Below are 18,613 nucleotides of genomic sequence, written 5' to 3'. Positions count from 1 at the left end.
GAGCTATTTCCATCATTAGAAAAGCCTAGGCTAAGGCGGGAGAGATGGCTCAGTGGTTAAGAGCACTGACTGCTTTCCCAGAGGTCCTGAGTTCAAATCCCAGCAACCACATGGCAGCTCACAACCATCTGTGATGAGATCTGGCACCCTCTTCTGGTGTTTGAAGACAGCTACAGGGTACTTACATATAATAATACATTTAAAAAGAAAAAAGAAAAGAAAAGAAAACCTAGGCTATTCTTCCATGTCATACAGCTACAGTGCTGTGGTTCCAGAACTCGCATCCATGCAACCTAACTCCAGAACTTTAGTGGTTTTACAGTGTATTAGATGAGGCACAACACAAACCTCAGTGTAAAATACCTGTGTGTGTTTGTCTTTAAGACTATGCACCAGTAGTATCAATTTCTATTGTGATAAAACACCTGGACCAGTGTGATTTACAGAAGAATGGGTTCACTGGGGCTTACAGTTTCAGTGGGTTAGAGTTCTTGCCCATAAAGGCAGGGTTCATGGCAGCAGGCAGGCAGGAATGATGTTGGAGCAGTAGCTGAGAACTTTCAACTACCCCAATCACAAGGCAGAGGGAGCTAAGAGGAAACTGGATTTTTGAAACCTCTTGGCTCAGAGGGTAAGAGCACTGACTGCGCTTCCAAAGGTCCTGAGTTCAAATCCCTACAACCACCCATAATGAGATCTGACGCCCTCGTCTTGTGTGTCTTAAGACAGCTATAGTGTACTTATGTATAATAATAAATAAATCTTTGGGCCTGAGCGAGTGGAGCCAACCAGAGCGAGTGGGATTGACCAGAGCAAGTAGGATTGACCAGAGCAAGCAGAGGTCCTAAATTCAATTCCCAACAACCACATGAAGGCTCACAACCACCTGCACAGCTACAGTGTACTCATATACATAAAATAAATAAATCTTAAAAAAAAAAAAGAAACCCCAAAGGTCATCACCAGTGACATACACACTGACACACTTCCTCCAAAAAGGCCACACCTATTCCAGCAAGGTCACACCTCCTAAAAATGCCACTTCCTGTGGGTCAAGGTTATTCAAACCGCCACAGGAAGGAAATTCCTTGCTAATGGACTAATAGTTGTGGTTATTCCATTAGGTACCCTGCGACCTCAGAGTCCTCCTCACCGTTTTGTTTGCTCCTTGGTGTGTTTGTGTGTGTGTGTGGTCTGTTTTTGAGATACGGTCTCACTCTGGAGCCCAAGCTGCCTCTTGAATCTGAAGCCCTCCTTCCTCAGGTTGTCCAGTGGTGGGATAACAGGCATATGCCACCATGCCTGACTAGCTCACCCTATTCTTGACATTTAGACTTCTTTACAATTTGTCCTTTCCCCTTGTGGCTTCTGTATTTCTCTATTTGGGCAGTTTACTTAGGGATGCCTGTGGGCTTCTCCAGCCCTCCCCACTCCCCATCCCTATGCTCCCTGTCCTTGTAGTCTAGACAGTGGGTCCTCCTTTGGGTGGCACCCTTCTCCTACTTTGTCCTGCTCCGGATAGGGATGTCCCAGTATTTGCTCACTTGGACTGATTTCCACAAAGGGCTCTAACCACAAACCCCACTCATCCATTCCTTCCTCTTCTTTGAAATTCTCAAAAGTGCTAAGCAACTTGAAAATGACGTGTATTTATTGAAGCTAATAGGGATCGTGAGTGTCCAGGCACAGGAAGCCAACGAACTTCTATCCATCTCTCTTAGACAGAAGTTACACGAACTGACTTAATTCGCATTCGAAGAAGAAGGAAAAGGAGAAGAAGAAGAGGAGGAGGAGGAGGAGGAGGAGGAAGAAGAAGAAGAAGAAGAAGAAGAAGAAGAAGAAGAAGAAGAAGAAGAAGAAGAAGAAGAAGAAGAAGAAGAAGAAGAAGAAGAAGAAAACTAAACAAAACCTAAAACAGTGCTTTGGCTTCTATTAGAGCAAGTTCTCAACGTTCAACCATCCTAATTTAGCTTAGACAAAATAGCCCACATTCCATTTCAAGGGAGACTGCCTTCCTTCCCACCCCCATCCCCTTTCCCTAAACTCGTCCTTGTCCCACCCCCCGTCTAGTTTCTCCCTTTTTCCCGGCTGTCTTACTGTGATTCCCCCATCAAAAACCCTTATCTTTAACTGCCTTTAATCAGGAGTCTTCAAAAAGAGGCAAGCTCTCTGTAACTTAAAGGAAAGCCCTCAGAGAAGCTTGCCGGCGGACAGGACGCCTGGAGGCGAGAAGGCTCCAAGGCCAAGTTCCTGAGTCCGCTGGCATAAGAGGGCTAACTTCCTTGCGGATCTGATCCAGTCTGCGCAGCGGGACACAGGAAAGCAACCTCCCGTCAAGGAGTAAAAGCCCGGGCACTTTGAAAGTGCCCTTTCTACCCAGATCCGGGAGAAGTCCTGGGGTGCGAAGGCGGGGCTACTAGACTGGCGACACCCTCCTGAATGTCCAGCCCCGCCTTCCCACCACCTTCGGGATTTGGTTCGTGAAGCAAGATCTCCCTCTCAGTGAAAGGCAGATGTCCCTTTAAGGTTTGCTTTGCTGCTGCCCGTGGACTTTAGCCTAAACACGGTCCCGCGAAGTTGGCTTTATTTGTCCATGTCTCGGACAGAGCCTGGGTGGCTGCCAGTGAGATTTCAGAGACTTGAGCGCGCAAAGGGGCGGGAGATGTGGCAATCCATCTGGGATCTGAGAAGCGTGGAGCGGGCTTAACAGCATTCGACCAAAACACAGGAAATTACTCCTCCACCGCTCCCGGGCGCTGCAGCCGCTGGGGCCACTGCTGGACACCCGCGGAGACCGCACGGAGTGACCCAGAGCGCGAGTCGCCGGCGCCTGGCTTCTGCCTGTTCCTGCCAGCTCCTGCCCACGAACCAGCACGTCGCTGGTTCCAGCAGCCACTCCAGCAATGGTCCCCAGGCGCCCTGCCAGCCTAGAGGTCACTGTAGCCTGCATCTGGATTCTCACCGGTGAGCGACTCTGCTTTCTTGAGCATCTCTGGTGGGGCTTGGGGCTCGGGTGAGGGGTGACACACATAGCAGAGGGGCAAACCAGAGGGGACCTCAGGTACAGCCGTCAGTTCAAAGGACTGAAGGGAGCGTTTGCGTGCGGGAGGCGGTGCTGAGACCTTTCCAAGTACAAGTGGCATTTCTAATTAAAGTTGTTTTTAAGTTCTGCATTGTGTTTTAGGCATTTGAATTATTGTAAGGGATAGAGAGTAACCGGAGGGCGTCTGATTCGTGTGCAAAGTTTCTGCCCTTGGGTTGCTCAGAAATGAACTTGATAGCATTTTCTTCCTGTTTAATATTTAGGACCTTTTCTGCCAAAGAACAAGGAAAGACCGGCATGCGAGACAAATCTACTTCTTGTTCCGATATGACGTTTCTACGTTAGCTCCTAAGAGGCGGAACATTTTGAAATTGAATGTTTAGCACCCAAATGTCACAGTGCTGTCTTTCAAATACAAATTCGGTTTTTTAAGAAGGCGCAGTACCTTCTTAAAAGGTACTGCAGTGTTCTTTTCAACTGAGAGAAAGGTGGGAACATTTCAGATTTCCCTAACAGTAGCTAGGCTCACAGTCTTTATTGTAGTTACCAGTTGGGGAGGGAAACTGAGCTGGTGTCCAGGTGAAAGGGTAGAAAGTTTAAGCACAGATTATCACTTCATTAGTTCTTCAGTTAGAGTCTGTCTTTAACAGGACATGATATTCAATCGCCTGATTGTTTGCACTGTTGGCTTGCCTAACTAGGTAATTTCACATTTGAATATTACATAGGGCCAGTTAACCCAGCAATGGATGGCTAAGCACTGAGGACTCTTATGTTCACTTACAAATGAAGTTTTAACAAGCCATTCCTCTTTCATAGTAAAGTGGTGTGGGCAGTTAACGAGCTACCGGCTTTTCATCCAAACATTTCCCACTCCTCAGGAAATGTCCATGAATCCAAACAGTGGTGACTTCTGAGCAGCATTATAGGCCGAGGAGTGGTTTTGACCTACCAGCTCTTGCTTTGACCCTTGGTGCAAATTTGGCTTGTGTTTCCCTTCCAACCCAAACTTTCAGAGATTGTATCTTGATGTTTTGCAAAATCTGAATTGTTTACTAATTACTCAAGCTGTATCTTTTTTTTTTTCTCCCCATTTTACCAACCATTCAGTCAGTGTGCAAACGAAACTTCCATAGTATCTAAAAGGAGGGGTGGGGATGAGAAAGCCTCAGTTTCACATATACCTTGGTGTGACATGCCTTGCTGAATCCAAGATGAGAGTTAAAAAGAGGTTGATCGGCAGGTATTTCTAAAGCATGCTCAAGTTTTTAGTGTATAATATTTAGAGCATTATTGACCCAGGGAGGACAGGTTCCTTATATTTAGTGTATTTATGTCCATTCCACAAGACATTAAGCGTCCCATCTGACTTTTTCCTTATCAGTTGCTCATACTTGAAAACCTCTTACCTTAACTCAGCAGTTAATCTGGAGTCTTTCAGACATATCCCTTTAGGAATGATGCTACAGGGCTTAAACTGTCCCTCGGACCCACCTACCAAATATGACATTTTTCTTGTATCTATTTGAAGTAGATCATCTGTAGTAGTTCGTGATTGCCCTCTCAGATAAAAATCCAAATTTCTCAACAGATTGCCCCAATCCAGGATCCTGTACCCATTTCTTATTGCTGCTGCAATAAGTTGCCATTGATTTATTGGCTTAAAACAAGGTATTTACTGTTTTATAGTTCTATAGGTTTTAAGTCGCACTGTGATAAAAATCATGTGCCCCCCCCCAATGTGCCCCCCCACCAAGGGCGTTTCCTTCCAGTTCCTGAGGCTACTTTCAAAACTTGTCATGTAGTTTTTCAGTCTTCCTCTCTGGCCCACTTCATGGTCACATCTTCTCCAGGTCTACCTGCCCTGGGTCCCTGCATTTATTCGGTACCTCTGTCCGAATGCCCATTCAACTCTCTCTGCCAAGTCTGCTTTCTCATGTAAGGTAATATGCTCAACTTTCATGGATTAGGGCAAGGGCATCTTTGGTGGTTCCATACTGCTACTCTGCTTACCATGACCCTTAAACAGAACAGGCGTCACATCCTGTATCGTTTCCTTACATTCCTCATAATCCTCTTGCTCTTTTGTTTGTTTGTTTTGTTTTGTTTTGTTTTGTTTTGTTTGAGACAGGGTTTCTCTGTATAGCTCTGGTTGTCCTGGAACTCACTTTGTAGACCAGACGGGCCTCGAACTCAGAAATCCGCCTGCCTCTGCCTCCCAGGTGATGGGATTAAAGGCGTGCTTCTTGCCACTGTGTTTGATACCTCTACAAAAGTAACCCCACCCTTCCTTCCCACTACCCCTTGCTTTCTGAACAAACTCTTTCCAGCTTTCAGTGCTGTGCATATATCATTTAAAATCCACCAGCCTTCCAATAAACTTCCCAAGGATTTACAACTCCTTGTGTTAGTTTCTTCCAACATATATTAAATAATTTGCCAAGAAAAAAAAGGTCCCTCCCTAACTAACCTTCAAATAAAGTCCTTGTCATTGTTTTAGATAGGTCAACGTCCTGGTGTAATATATGACATACACAGAGGATTCACCTGAAAGTAGTTTCGTAAACAGATGGCCTGGAGGAGGCCTTAGGGGAGCCAATAATGGTAGAGCAGGTAGAGCATTTGGGCTAAGGAAGCCACATGAAGCCACAGTGGGAGAAGAGGCCATGATTGCTCATACACCTTGAGGAACCTGATTACTGGAAGAAGGCTGCTGTATCTACCTCTAGGGACATGTAGACTGCAGTTGAATCAGTACTGATGTTCAGCCAAAAAGGAACAGAGTGAATATACACCTTCTCCCTATCCCCTGTTATAACGCACCCATTGCTCTCATTGGAAATATCCAATGGGTAGATTCAGCCTTCCACATAGATGATTATTATAAGTAGCACGGATTAATACCAGAACTTGTTGTATGATGGACTCTGGGCCGAGAACTTTGTAGTGTTTTATCTCTAATTTTAAAAAGGTGAAAGCTTATACATCGTCCATAATTTGAAGAAGAAAAAAATTGAAAAACAAAAATTATGAAGTTTTTTTTCCCCCATTTGTCCACAGTCTCACAGCTAGTAAATTACAAATTACTTCAATTCGCACCTCTGACCTCAAATTTCCTGCCGAGAAACAATTTGTACAAGCTCCTTTTCCTCTGCTGCTCAACCTTGTGGGTAAAATGCAAGCACAAATGGCTAAATTACTTCGATAAGGATACACATATAGTTAATAAAGCCAGCGTTATTTCCTTGATTGTTAGTTATATAGTGAAATTAGATGATAGGGAACTCTATCAATTCGATTAATAACAGGGCATGCATACAGCCTCAGTTGAGCTGTATATTGCTCTTCTGTAGAATCTTGCCTAGGAGCATGAGCCATCTTAAGAGCCTTCTTTTCTACAGCCAGTATCTCCTATACAAAGTAAACGCCAGTGAGGAGTTGGCTAAGCATGGGGAGACAGCCATTGGTCCAATTGAATAAATGAACTCCAGTGGCAGCATGTATCAGGAGTTATGATGGAGCGATTGCCTTCCTCATTATAATGTCTGTAAATACAGTGGTGAATGCATTGGGATATTGGGATATGTTTATTTGTTTAGTTGTAAGGCAACAAGAGTAATATATATATATATATATATATATATATATATATATATATATATATATATTTGTGTGTGTGTGTGTGTGTGTGTGTGTATGTGTGTTGTTTTGTTCAAATATATGTTGTTTTGTTCTATGTGGTCTTGAAACTGATACTGATGATTAATATTAAAAAACATAAAACCTCTCTACTGTCCCTAAGGGCTACGTTTTCAAGAGATGATTAGATTGTGCAGGCTCTAATGTAGTGGTTTAATCTACTGATGGATTTAAAATTTGAACACAGTATTGAGAGACGGTGGAATTTGCTGTGTGGATAAAGGATACCTAGAGAGGTGTCCTTGGGAATTGTATCTTGCCTACCACCTCTGCTTCGTGTCCACCATGGTGTGAATTGATGTTCTACCATGACCTACTGGCTGTGGACTGATACCTCTGCAACTCTGAGCCAAAATAAACGAACTCGTCCTTTAAGTTGTCTCTGATAGGTGTTTCGTCCCGGGACACAGAAAGGCAAATAATGTAGTAGTCATCTAGCTGTACAATGTCTGAGCTCTGGAGTCATGTCTGATTGCTGCAGACTTCTTGACCTATGTAGATATGGGTCCTCCTCTGCCTTTCTTCCTCTACCCTCAACCCCTAAAGCTTCCCACTGAGATTGCTAACTGGCTGGATATTCATACGCCCCATAGAATATTTTAATAGAATAAATAAGTTGTTGGATGCATTTTCCTAGAGTTAGGATCCAAGCACTCTTCTTTACAACTGCTCTTCTGATACAGCAGACACAAAAGAGTGTGTCTACGTTCCTGTTATGCAACTTTGATGAAAGCTATTGTGGAATCGTTGCCGTAGCACTACAGTCAGAATAGATTGCCTATTCAGGGCTCTCTGTGACTAGAGAATTGTATCCATTCTCAAACTGCAGTAGAGCAGAGTATCAAGAGATGCAAATGAGATGTGTATATTCATTTCCTCAAGATTTCTGAACTTCCTTCAGACCGCTCTACTGGGTCAACCTTCTCAAGTTGCCTCTGGGCCTTGACGTAAGCAGTTACTCCAGGCGCTATAGATCCGTAACTCCCACACAAGTGTGATTCCCAAGTGAGTCCATGGGTTGGTTTAGCTGTCCTTCCCCAGACACCAGAGTGTCCCTAGCACCCTTGATTCTATAAACCAGCGCACCATATGAGGCACTGATGAAATATGTAGCTGTCTGCCTTCCAGCATGCTGTGTGCTCTGTGAGGACTGTGTATTTCTTCAATTATCCTTAGTACTTAAGAACAATGGGCACTTTTTATTGAATAAACTATGAAATAATGAACTATGGACAAACATAAACTACTTAAAAGACTGGCCTATTCTGTAAATATATTCTTGCCTATATTTTTATCTGACTGAATAGATGATTCCATGTTGGGTCTCCCTACTGGGGACAAATGACTAACTGAGGTGTCTATTTAACATATCAAAGTGGACCTAAGCCCCAAGTTCCCCCAGCATGCCTCAGTTCTCTGTCTGTCACAGGATATGGCTAGCATACCTCACTCCCTACCCTAAACCCAGGAGCTGGGATGCCCTTCTCCCATCTGCCTTCCCCTATGTAATCTAGCCATTTTGGCTCCCTGGCCTTTTTTATCTATCCTTTACCCTCCTGGCCTCTTTGGTCTCCTCATCTCCTGGCTCTCCCCTTGCCTCTGCAGCTCTCCTCACATGGCCTGGCTCAGGGTAAAATTCACTCTGGACCCTTCCCAGATTTCTCTGTGAATGGCTATGCTCTCCCTTTTATCTACAATAAACGTTCTCCTCCACCATACCTAGGAGCAGGTAGATCTTTCCTTTTTTATTCCTCTCATCCACCAGTTGAAAACTGCAACAATTTAGGTAGCACTAGACAATAGGAGCACCACAGGCCACCAGTTTGTGGTTTACTAGGTCGTTAGCAGCATCCTATTAGGGAAATATTAAAGTGCAAAAGAAATACATCTGAATATTGCGATCAACAACAGAGTTATCTTTGTACATTTGCAAACTGCGTCTTGTTGGACATGTGACTCATGCCTTTTATTCTATCACGTTGAAGGCAGAGGCTGGCTGACTCTACAAAATCCAGGACAGCTTAGTCTATATAGTGAGTTAGTTCCAAGCCAGACAGGGAGGGCTGCATCGTGAGACTCTCTCTCTCAAAGAAAACGAATGTCCAAAACCAAAAAGAAAAAGAAAAACTAAACTTGAGCTCTGTGTCCTAGGATTTCCAGGAGGCAGCCCTTCTGGACACAGATATGGCCTCTGCCCCTCTTCTCAGCTGATTTCTAAGCCAAGACCATATCTGACTGGAGGGATAATTGTCTCTCTGTCATCACTAAGCCTCAACATTTCCCCTAGTCAGAGCTTCCTGGGAACAGCTTTGTTTGGAAGGACACAGCGAAAGGCGAAATGATGTAAGGAGTCTGTGGTGTGTGCATGCGTGCGTGCGTGCGTGCGTGTGTGTGTGTGTGTGTGTGTGTGTGTGTCTGTCTGTCTGTCTGTCTGTCTGTCTGTCTGTCTGTCTGTGTATCTCCAGCAGTGGCAGACCGAATTTTCTGGCATGCTCCTGAGTATTAGCACTTGATGTGTATGACCAGCCTATTTGTAATCTGATCTTTTCCATGACTTAAAAAGGAAACTTAAAAAAGTTAGTTATCTTTTATTTAGTTTTTCCTGTCAGTTATGTTTTATGAGAAATAGAAATATGTGCACTGTTAAGTCCAAAGCCCGCTTTCTCCAAGAGTCTGTCCTCTACAGCTATGACACCTGGATTAATAGAAAAGTTATGATAATTTAAATACCAGGAGTAAAACAACACATACCTGTGGGCATTGTTGGAAATCTGCTGAAATACATGCCAATGCTTGATTTTTAATAGAGCATCTGAAGTGCATTAGGTCAAACGACTGGGGTGGTTTTTATATTTTGCTATAAATTACATTATATGTGTACAAGAGCTCATATAGACCAGATTAGTCTCAAACTTACTACATAGCTAAGGATGAGTGAATCCCCAACTTTCTTGTCTTTACCTCCCAAGTACTCACATTGCCTTAATGCAAGTTAATTGCGCTTTGACCAGCTAGACTTTTAGCTCCTAAAATATTTGTTAAACATTTCATTATACTTCTTCTTGACAAAATCTCCCTATACTGCATCGATAGATACAGACAGACACACACTTACACGTGGATGGCACTTGTGCACACTAACACACATAGGGGGCACTGGTGGGCTGGGGTTTGGTAGGGGCTAGACAGTTAACTTTGCCACATGAACATTTATAGTCAAAAAGAAATGCAGACAATGAGTATGAGAAGTTCCTTGGAAAAAGTTTTTCCCATTTTGCCTTTCCCCCTTTCACCCAATAATTGGTTAAGTAGCTGTCCCCTTTACACACTTCACTTTGCTTGTAGAGGTCACCCAGGAGCCTTTGTACAGCTTAAGGTTGGCATACGTTCTTTTTAAAAATAGTATCCGTCCCCAGATGTTCATTATAAGAGCACTCACTGCTTATATGTGCTGTAATGATCACATTTCGAATCATGTACATAACTGACATTTATTATTTAAAAAGATTGTAACACTTTCTGTTAGGAATATGTGTTCAAAATCCCTGTTTTCCTGTCTACCCCCAGATATATTTAAAACTGAATAGGTTTATAGATGTTTACCTTAAGTGCAGTCTTGCCTATGTTTTTGAAAAGAGTATAAAATGCAACCTAATTTCTTGTGTTTAAGATTTCAGTGATAGTCAACTTAGAGACTATAAATTAAAGGAGGATTGTGGCTCAGCCTTTCATATGTGCCATGCTTGTACATATCACTTGTGTTGGGGAATAAAGAAGGTAGGCTGAGCCCTTCAGGGACTTGTGGTCTGGAAGACACAATAGACACACAGAGAAGTGATGTTGGGATATACTCCTAGGGAGGCTTTAAGAAAAGATGACAAACTCAGATTGTGGTCACAGTAAAGTCTTGCCAGAAAGAACCACAAACAATGCCCCCCCCCCAATCTAGATGAACAACAAGAACAAGACAGAGCTCTAAGTACCAAATATTCAAACATAATATCCGTATTTCAAGAACCCATTATCCTTGTTGCTGTTACACAAACATGAATTATTTCCTTTCCTAGTATGGCTAGGAAGAATACACTATAGGAAATAATTGCACACAACCTGCTTTCTTCCAAGGAACTCTCCCAAGCCACTTATTTCCAATACGATCCTGTTCAAATTAATGTGTGTCCCTAGTTTGTGGGATTCCGACTTCTGGCTTCAAGTCTGGCATTCGCTGAGAGATTTCTCAGAGTGCCTTGTTTTCAGGACTCTGCAGATCTACCACAGAGCATGCTCCTGCTACAATGTCATAAAGACTGTCCATGTGAGAAGAGAAGGAACGTAAAGAGAGGAAAAACCCCAGAACCTAGCATTGACAGACCCCAGCTAAGAAAGACAACTCAAGACTACCAAGTCTGTTTTATTTTTTTTAACTTTTTAACATCTCTTCATTTTGTGTGTGTCTGACTGGGTGCTCAAGTGTGCCACAAAGTGAGTATGACTGTTAGAAGACAATTCACTGTAGTCAATTCTTTCCTTCTACCTGGGGAATGAACTCAGGTTTGATGTCAGGGACCTTAATACCTACATAGCTTTCTTTTGTGGATCTAATTTATTCCTTTTTTTTTTTTTAATGCACAAGCATTTAATCCCAAATCATTAGAATGAGTTTTTAAAAAGGGTCAGATTTGGGCCAGGCGTGGTGGCCCACGCCTTTAATCCCAGGACTGGGGAGGCAGAGGCAGGCGGATTTCTGAGTTTGAAGCCAGCCTGGTCTACAGAGTGAGTTCCAGGACAGCCAGGACTACACAGAGAATAATAACAACAACAACAACAACAACAACAATAATAATAATAATAGTAATAGTAATAAAAAGGGTCAGATTTAAACGTGTGCAAAACTGAAAACAAATACCACAGGTATTAGTTTCTTTAAGTTGACACAGCATAGTTTTACAACTGTAATCTGTGGGACTGACTTCAATTCCCTCAACTGTCAAGTAGAAGAAAAGTGGGTGTCAGATGGACTGTGCCAAAAGTCACGGTGAAAACACATGGAGGGGGAGAACCACTGGACTCCCAGCCCAGTTCTCCACTCGAAGTGTCCCCGAGATGACAGACTCGAGCTGTTTGCAGGCAACAACACCGATGGGTTCTCTTCTTTTGGAAAGATTAATGAGAGTGATAGGCAAACGAGATACCACTAGAAACATTCCCGGGAAGGTTTCTATTTCCAAATGCCAATAAGTACAAAGGACAATCTCAGGCAATAGATTTAGTAAATAATGATCTTTTTTATTATTAGGTTTTTAGTTCATCATTAGTTTTTTTTATTTAGCTATTTGAGAAAAGAATAGAAATACAACCGTCTAAGACTATAGGTTTTAATGGTCATCACTAAATGAAATGAACTACAGTTTGATAACAAAGTGAGAGTGTTAGGAATCTTCTATAAGGTTAATGTGGTTGTCACTTTACCCTGCCTAGCTTAGAATTACATATGATACTGCAGGCAAAGGACCTTGCAGGGATTATGGGAAGATACAAGAAACAAAACATCCAGAGTTCAAACCAGGCCAGATAAAGTGTTCAAGTTGTCCTGAGGTGCTGTTTTCAGCCCTTCCAGACAGACACATGAGGCAAAGTGAACCATTAAGTCCTGATAACAGGATGAGCTGAGGTACCATATAAAAATTCCTAGGATGCATTCAGAACAAAGGTTATTCTGGTGAAATAAGACGTGCCCCCAAACGAGAGTGCAGGATTTGAAAACAGAGTGCTCTGGCTTGAATGCAAGGACTTGGGGGGTTACATTAGGAACTACAATCCCAAGTAACTTAAAAGAGTCATTTATTGATTTAGAAATATACCAAAGGTAACATAAGGACAAGGTGAATATCTGCTCATCTGATCACACGACACTAGCTCAAGTTACAAATAAATAAATAAATAATAAATACATACATACATACATACATGCATAAAAAGTTCCTAGCTGGAAAGGTGTTTCAGACAAAACTAGCTCTTTGAGAAATATTGTAGCATGTTCAATCACTGAGAACAATGTCATTTTAAGAGGTAGCTTAGGGCAAGGGATGTAGTTCAGTAGGAAAGATGTTTACAAAGCCCCAAGTTTGAGCCTCTTAAAAGCCTTAGGGTGAAGCCGTACCTGCCTCTAATCCCAACATTTAGGGGATGAAGGCAAGAGGATCAGATGTTCAAGGTCATCCTTTGCTATATATCCAGTTAGAGGTCATCTTGTGCTACATGGGACCCCGTATTCCCCTCCCCCCCAAGAAAGATGTTTGCCTTACAACTTAAAAAAAAAAGTCATGAAATATGAAATAAGAGTCATTATGAGTTTTCCACATAACAAATGTAGAAATAAATGCACTCAGTTTTTAAAAGTAAAATCCAAATGAATGATTACCTAGGTCTGGTAGAGACAAAATTACGTGCTTCAGAATGTAATGACTTTAAGGTGTAACCAGTGTGGGGGAGGGGGTCAATGCATTCCAAACCTTCTAGGTTGATTCTGGTGAACTGGCAAAAGTTGTCAATCAAAGGAAGCAGCAGGGGATAGCAGCACATAGCTTGCCTTGGCAGAGATGGTTATGCATATAGGACGGATTGTTCATGGTGGTAGTGGGTGCCGTCAATCAGGCCTGGGTCTGAATGCCAGTTACATGATTTTGAACACATCTGTTAACTTCCTCCTAACTTCATTTTATTTATTTATTTATTTATCTATTTATTTTCAAATTAGGGTAGTAGTTTCCTTATAAGAGTGAGAAAGTGCTTGAGAATTTTTCAAAAGTTGATAGTACTTCAGTGAAAACCTTTCATTCATTAAGAGCCTACGAAGCTACCTTCTTAGTTTAGTGAGACCTGTGCCTGGTTTGGTGAAAGGCTTTGGAGGAACAAAGCAATGTGAGTTAGAGTCTCTGTGATAGGAAGATGGTAATTAGATGGAGGGGAGAGGGGGAGGGGGCAGATGGGGGAAGGGGAGGATACAAAGCCAGTAAAGATGCAAACTTATACTCGAGTCTTGGACACCCCCCTCCCACCTCCAACACACACCAACCTCTAAGAAAGATGGCTGACATGATTAATCCTCCCTTTAACCTCCTCTCATCAATTAAGGCTAAAGAGCTCTGCTTTAAGATCCTTACACAAAATTCAATGAGCCTATGTGTTCAGGACTTCTTTGCTCCCCCACGGTCTTCACAAAGAGACTTCTCTGTATTTCCATCGCCTTTGTACCGAAGGGGATGGGAGAAATAGAATGGATTTTTGTTTGTTTGTTTTTTTCTTTCTTTTTTTCTTTTCCTTTACAACCAATTCTGTGGCTCTTCTCTTGGGATGGTCATATTAGATTAGCTTATCTTCACTTCCCATATCCTCAGCTTTTGGCCAGTCAGTGGCAGGGAAGATCGAGCGCTAATCTATTGCAGTCCAGCTCCCACACTGAGCGCCTCAGAGACTACAGCGCTGAGTCTGCCAACTTTGGATTCTGGGATTCCCAGGACATCAATCAGGTCAAGCTACATAGAGGTCCACCAGGGGTACATTCCACGCATTCCACGGCTCTCTCTGGGCTCTGTCCTTTAACATCTGGGTTAACTGGATCGTGCAAACAGGGTAACAGGCGCCGAGAACAGCTGGACACGTTGCTGAGCCCAGGCTGAAAGTGACTAGTTCTTAGAAACCGCTTCTGGATAGCTCTGAGCCAACAAGCGCGTTGGTCTGAGCGCTGGTAGGGAAAGAGCGCGCATGGCCAGGCAGAGTTTGGACTTCGGGGGGGGGGGGGCAAGTCTGAACTTTTGAGGGGCGCTTTTCACTTTTACATAAGGTTTGAAGCTGGCTTCGCCCCAAGGTGCAGAATGACAAACCCAGCTTAAATGCATATGTTTGCACTCACGTCCTCGGCACGTCCTCGCATACAGGGATGTGCGGGTGGGAAAAGCTCAGCTTTTCAGAGCGCTTGACCGCCTCCTTTGACGTTTACCTAGGGCGAGCCTTCCCTTTTACTGCGCCTGCGTGCGCGCGCCGCCGACAGGCCCCGCCTCTCCGGTAGGGACCCACAACAGACTTGCGCCGGGAGGCGGGCTGCGCCTGCGCGATCGCCGCGTCAGCCGGTTTCGCGGGGCCGGCGACTGGAAGTCCCGGGAGCTGACTTGTGCCGAGTGTGAGGTTTGCCGCGCCGCGCGTGGGCCAGCGCGCGGAGACTTGAGAAAAAAGCGTGGGGAGGGGAAAAGCGCTGTCCGGAGCTGCAAGAGTCAGAGGTAGTGTTACCTTCCCGGCCTGAACCCGCCGCCGCCCCTTCCCTGGCCCGCCCCCCCTCCTGGGGATCCCCCCCTCCCCATCGCCCCGAGCGCCCTCTGTTCTGAGCTGAGCCCCCGCTGAGGTCATGAAGCTCGTGAGGAAGGATATCGAGAAGGACAATGCGGGCCAGGTCACCCTGGTCCCCGAGGAGCCCGAGGACATGTGGCACACCTACAATCTAGTGCAGGTGGGCGACAGCCTGCGCGCCTCCACCATCCGCAAGGTCCAGACCGAGTCCTCCACGGGCAGCGTGGGGAGCAACCGTGTCCGCACCACCCTCACCCTTTGCGTGGAGGCCATCGACTTCGACTCCCAGGCCTGCCAGCTGCGGGTGAAGGGGACCAATATCCAAGAGAATGAGTATGTCAAGATGGGGGCTTACCACACCATCGAACTGGAGCCCAACCGCCAGTTCACCCTGGCCAAGAAACAGTGGGACAGTGTGGTTCTGGAACGCATCGAGCAGGCTTGCGACCCGGCGTGGAGTGCTGATGTGGCAGCTGTGGTCATGCAGGAGGGCCTGGCCCACGTCTGCTTAGTCACGCCCAGCATGACCCTTACCCGGGCCAAGGTGGAGGTGAACATCCCCAGGAAACGGAAAGGCAACTGCTCCCAGCATGACCGGGCCCTGGAGCGGTTCTATGAACAGGTGGTCCAGGCCATCCAGCGCCACATAAACTTCGAGGTTGTCAAGTGTGTGCTGGTGGCCAGCCCTGGATTTGTGCGAGAACAGTTCTGCGATTACATGTTTCAGCAAGCTGTGAAGACAGACAATAAGGTGCTCCTGGAAAACCGCTCCAAATTCCTTCAGGTAAAAAGCCTTATCCAAAGAGAGTTTCCTAATGTTTTAGAATGGGGAGGAGCAGAAGGCTTAGCTGGGACTATAAATGAGATTGTCAAGAGAACTGAACTCCGCAGTATCTAGTATTTTTAAAAGGTAACCTTTGCCCAAGTCCTTAAACAGGTTAGGCCTTATTCATGTGTTTGTCTTATGTCATCATGGGCTGATAAATGGATACTTTCAGAGATTCTTTGTCTTTTATAATTGTGATTCTAGGTGCATGCCTCCTCTGGACACAAGTACTCCCTGAAAGAGGCCCTCTGCGACCCTACGGTAGCCAGCCGCCTTTCAGACACAAAAGCAGCTGGCGAAGTAAAAGCCTTGGATGACTTCTACAAAATGTTACAGCACGAGCCTGACCGAGCATTCTATGGACTCAAGCAGGTGGAAAGGGCCAACGAAGCCTTGGCCATCGACACTTTGCTCATCAGTGATGAGCTCTTCCGGCATCAGGATGTGGCCACCCGGAGCCGGTATGTCAGGCTGGTGGACAGTGTGAAGGAGAACGCAGGCACCGTAAGGATATTCTCTAGTCTCCATGTGTCCGGAGAACAGCTGGGCCAGCTGACGGGAGTAGCCGCCATTCTCCGCTTCCCAGTGCCAGAACTTTCTGACCAAGAGGATGATTCAAGTTCTGAAGAGGATTAAGACCAACAGTTAATAGTTTCTTCTCTGGTTTTTCTCCACATCCTTGGCAGGTGCCAGAGTGGCACTTGTTGATCCTGCTGGGGTTTCTTGTGTGTTGGGTTCACATTGTTTTATGGTTTGGTTAGCAGGACATGTATTCAAATTAAATAAATCACAATGATGTCCAAGCTTATGTTTTCTAGTTTGAGTTACTGTTTTTTAATACCCGGAAACAGCAATTTGTGTATCTAAGGGGAAAAAAAAAGGCTGTTTGGGGGTTTGATTATGAAACTCCACATACCAACTTTTCTTGGTTTTCCTCCTAAAACGCTTTAATCTCTCATGGCATTTATTTCCATTTGACATGGTGTTTCCGCATTTCATTTCATGCTCCATTTTTTTCACCTCTTTCTAGGTGGCACCCCCCTTGCAGGATTTTGATTACATTCACTATTTGAAGTGGTAGCCAAACAGTAAATAAAGCCAGTCTAAATGTTACTTTCTTTCAGAGATTTGTTAAACATCATTTTAAAGATCTGCTTGTTGCTTTTTTTTTGTTGTTGTTCTAATCTATTTTCTGTAGAGAAATTACTTTTAGACAGTAGAGGTTTGATCTCCTTGGTATTCTCACCATAGTCTCATCAGGCCTCTACAGATGAGGTGAAAGTGTGTGGTTTGTTTACTGTGTGGCTGATGAATGGTGAAACTGGACATTTCTTGACGTGGAAATGGTACCATATCTTGCTGTGTTTTATTCACCTTGGCTTGTCAGTGTTACATGTTCCCGAGGTGCCTGTGGCATTAGTCTGTGCTCTCACCTTCTTACTGGACTGTTTGAAGAAAGCATGTTCAGGGAGTTGAGTGATTCATGAAGTTGTAGTCTAGTACTCCTTATTGTAGATGAGGAATTTCTGCAAATTACCGTTGAGAGTATTTTCAACTACATAATTTGGATCTTAGAGAGAGGGAACCTTGGAAATAAGGAATTGCAGCTTGATCTTTGACAAGCCTCGGTGTAGCACATGATTAGGAATTCTGTCTGAAGTCTGGATCACAGATGGCTTTATCGTGAATACTTTAGGTTTTATTAGTCTATTGGCTTCCTTGAGGTATATTACATGGTTAAGAGTTATTCTTGATAAGCTTGTTTAGATTTTTCCTATGATGCTGGGAACTGATACATTCACGATATATCTATACCTACCTCCTAAAAATAACTCAGGTTGTCTTTTCATTTTAATATTTAGCTTTAAAGCAACATTAAAAGTATCTTCTTAAATAACGTAATAGGAATAAAAAGAGGAAGCCATTATAGTTTTTAAATGTAGGACCTGGTTGGTGGTGAATCCTAATCTCAGGGCATACATTGCTGCTGTAGTGTCTTTAGCACTAAAGTGAAGTCTAATAGCTGGAGAATACATTTTAGAGCAAGGGTTCACTGGAACCGTCATAGCTTCTCATTGGGAACTCTTAAGTGGCTAAGCTGCAGTCCAGACTAATCAAACAGCCTTTCTGCCCTGGAAGTGCTGTGGGTGACAGCCTGAGCCTTCTATCCTCAGCACTGGGGTGGCAGAGGCAGGTGGATCTCTGTGAGTTCAGGGAGAGCTGGGCCTTTTGTAATGAGATCCAGTCTTAAAGATACATAAGTTACCGCGGCTGGTTACAGTAGACAACAGGGCTGAGAACTGGGTTCAGAGCTTGCCATCTGCAGGTGAGCTGCGGAGGACGGCAGCCCCAGGCAGCTATATTAGCACCTTGAATCCATTGCTCTGCTCTGAGTGAGAAGATGCTTGTTTCAGAGTCTTCAGGTGATTGCTGTGTGGAGTAAAATCCAACACAAATGTAGGTGATAGCCTTTCCGAACAGGACATCGGGCTGGGTGTCAACATTTCAGATCAACTGACTATACTAATGTAGCTATATCACCTCTAAGTAAATGCAAGTTTTTATGTATGTAAAGTATGTGCAAAATCTTAACTTTTTTTAAGTCATATTTTACATTGCTATCCAAAGTATAATTCATACTATATCATAGGGACAAAAGTAATGATAAAAACAATTCAGTTTAAAACTCTAGTCATTACTGT

The 18,613-nt window shown here is 44.0% G+C and overlaps 2 protein-coding genes across 2 annotated transcripts in view; both read left to right on the top strand.

The window, feature by feature from the left end:
- Positions 1-2,458: 2,458 nt before the first annotated feature.
- Itga1 (integrin subunit alpha 1) overlaps positions 2,459-18,613 on the top strand; it is a 145,572-nt gene continuing 129,417 nt past the window's right edge. The window contains exon 1 of the mRNA XM_021208345.2: positions 2,459-2,964. Within this exon, the coding sequence (XP_021064004.1) occupies positions 2,904-2,964 (61 nt within the window). The 5' untranslated portion in view covers positions 2,459-2,903. The remainder of the gene's footprint in view (positions 2,965-18,613) is intronic.
- Positions 2,912-16,719, top strand: Pelo (pelota mRNA surveillance and ribosome rescue factor). Its single transcript, XM_021208346.2, has 3 exons — positions 2,912-2,964; positions 14,746-15,869; positions 16,116-16,719. Exons 2-3 carry the CDS (start codon positions 15,144-15,146, stop codon positions 16,545-16,547), a joined length of 1,158 nt encoding a protein of 385 aa, XP_021064005.1. The 5' UTR covers positions 2,912-2,964; positions 14,746-15,143; the 3' UTR covers positions 16,548-16,719.

Source organism: Mus pahari, chromosome 11 (genome assembly GCF_900095145.1).
Source record: "Mus pahari chromosome 11, PAHARI_EIJ_v1.1, whole genome shotgun sequence".
NCBI classification, from domain to species: domain Eukaryota; kingdom Metazoa; phylum Chordata; class Mammalia; order Rodentia; family Muridae; genus Mus; species Mus pahari.
This window is presented reverse-complemented; position numbering and strand designations above follow the sequence as displayed.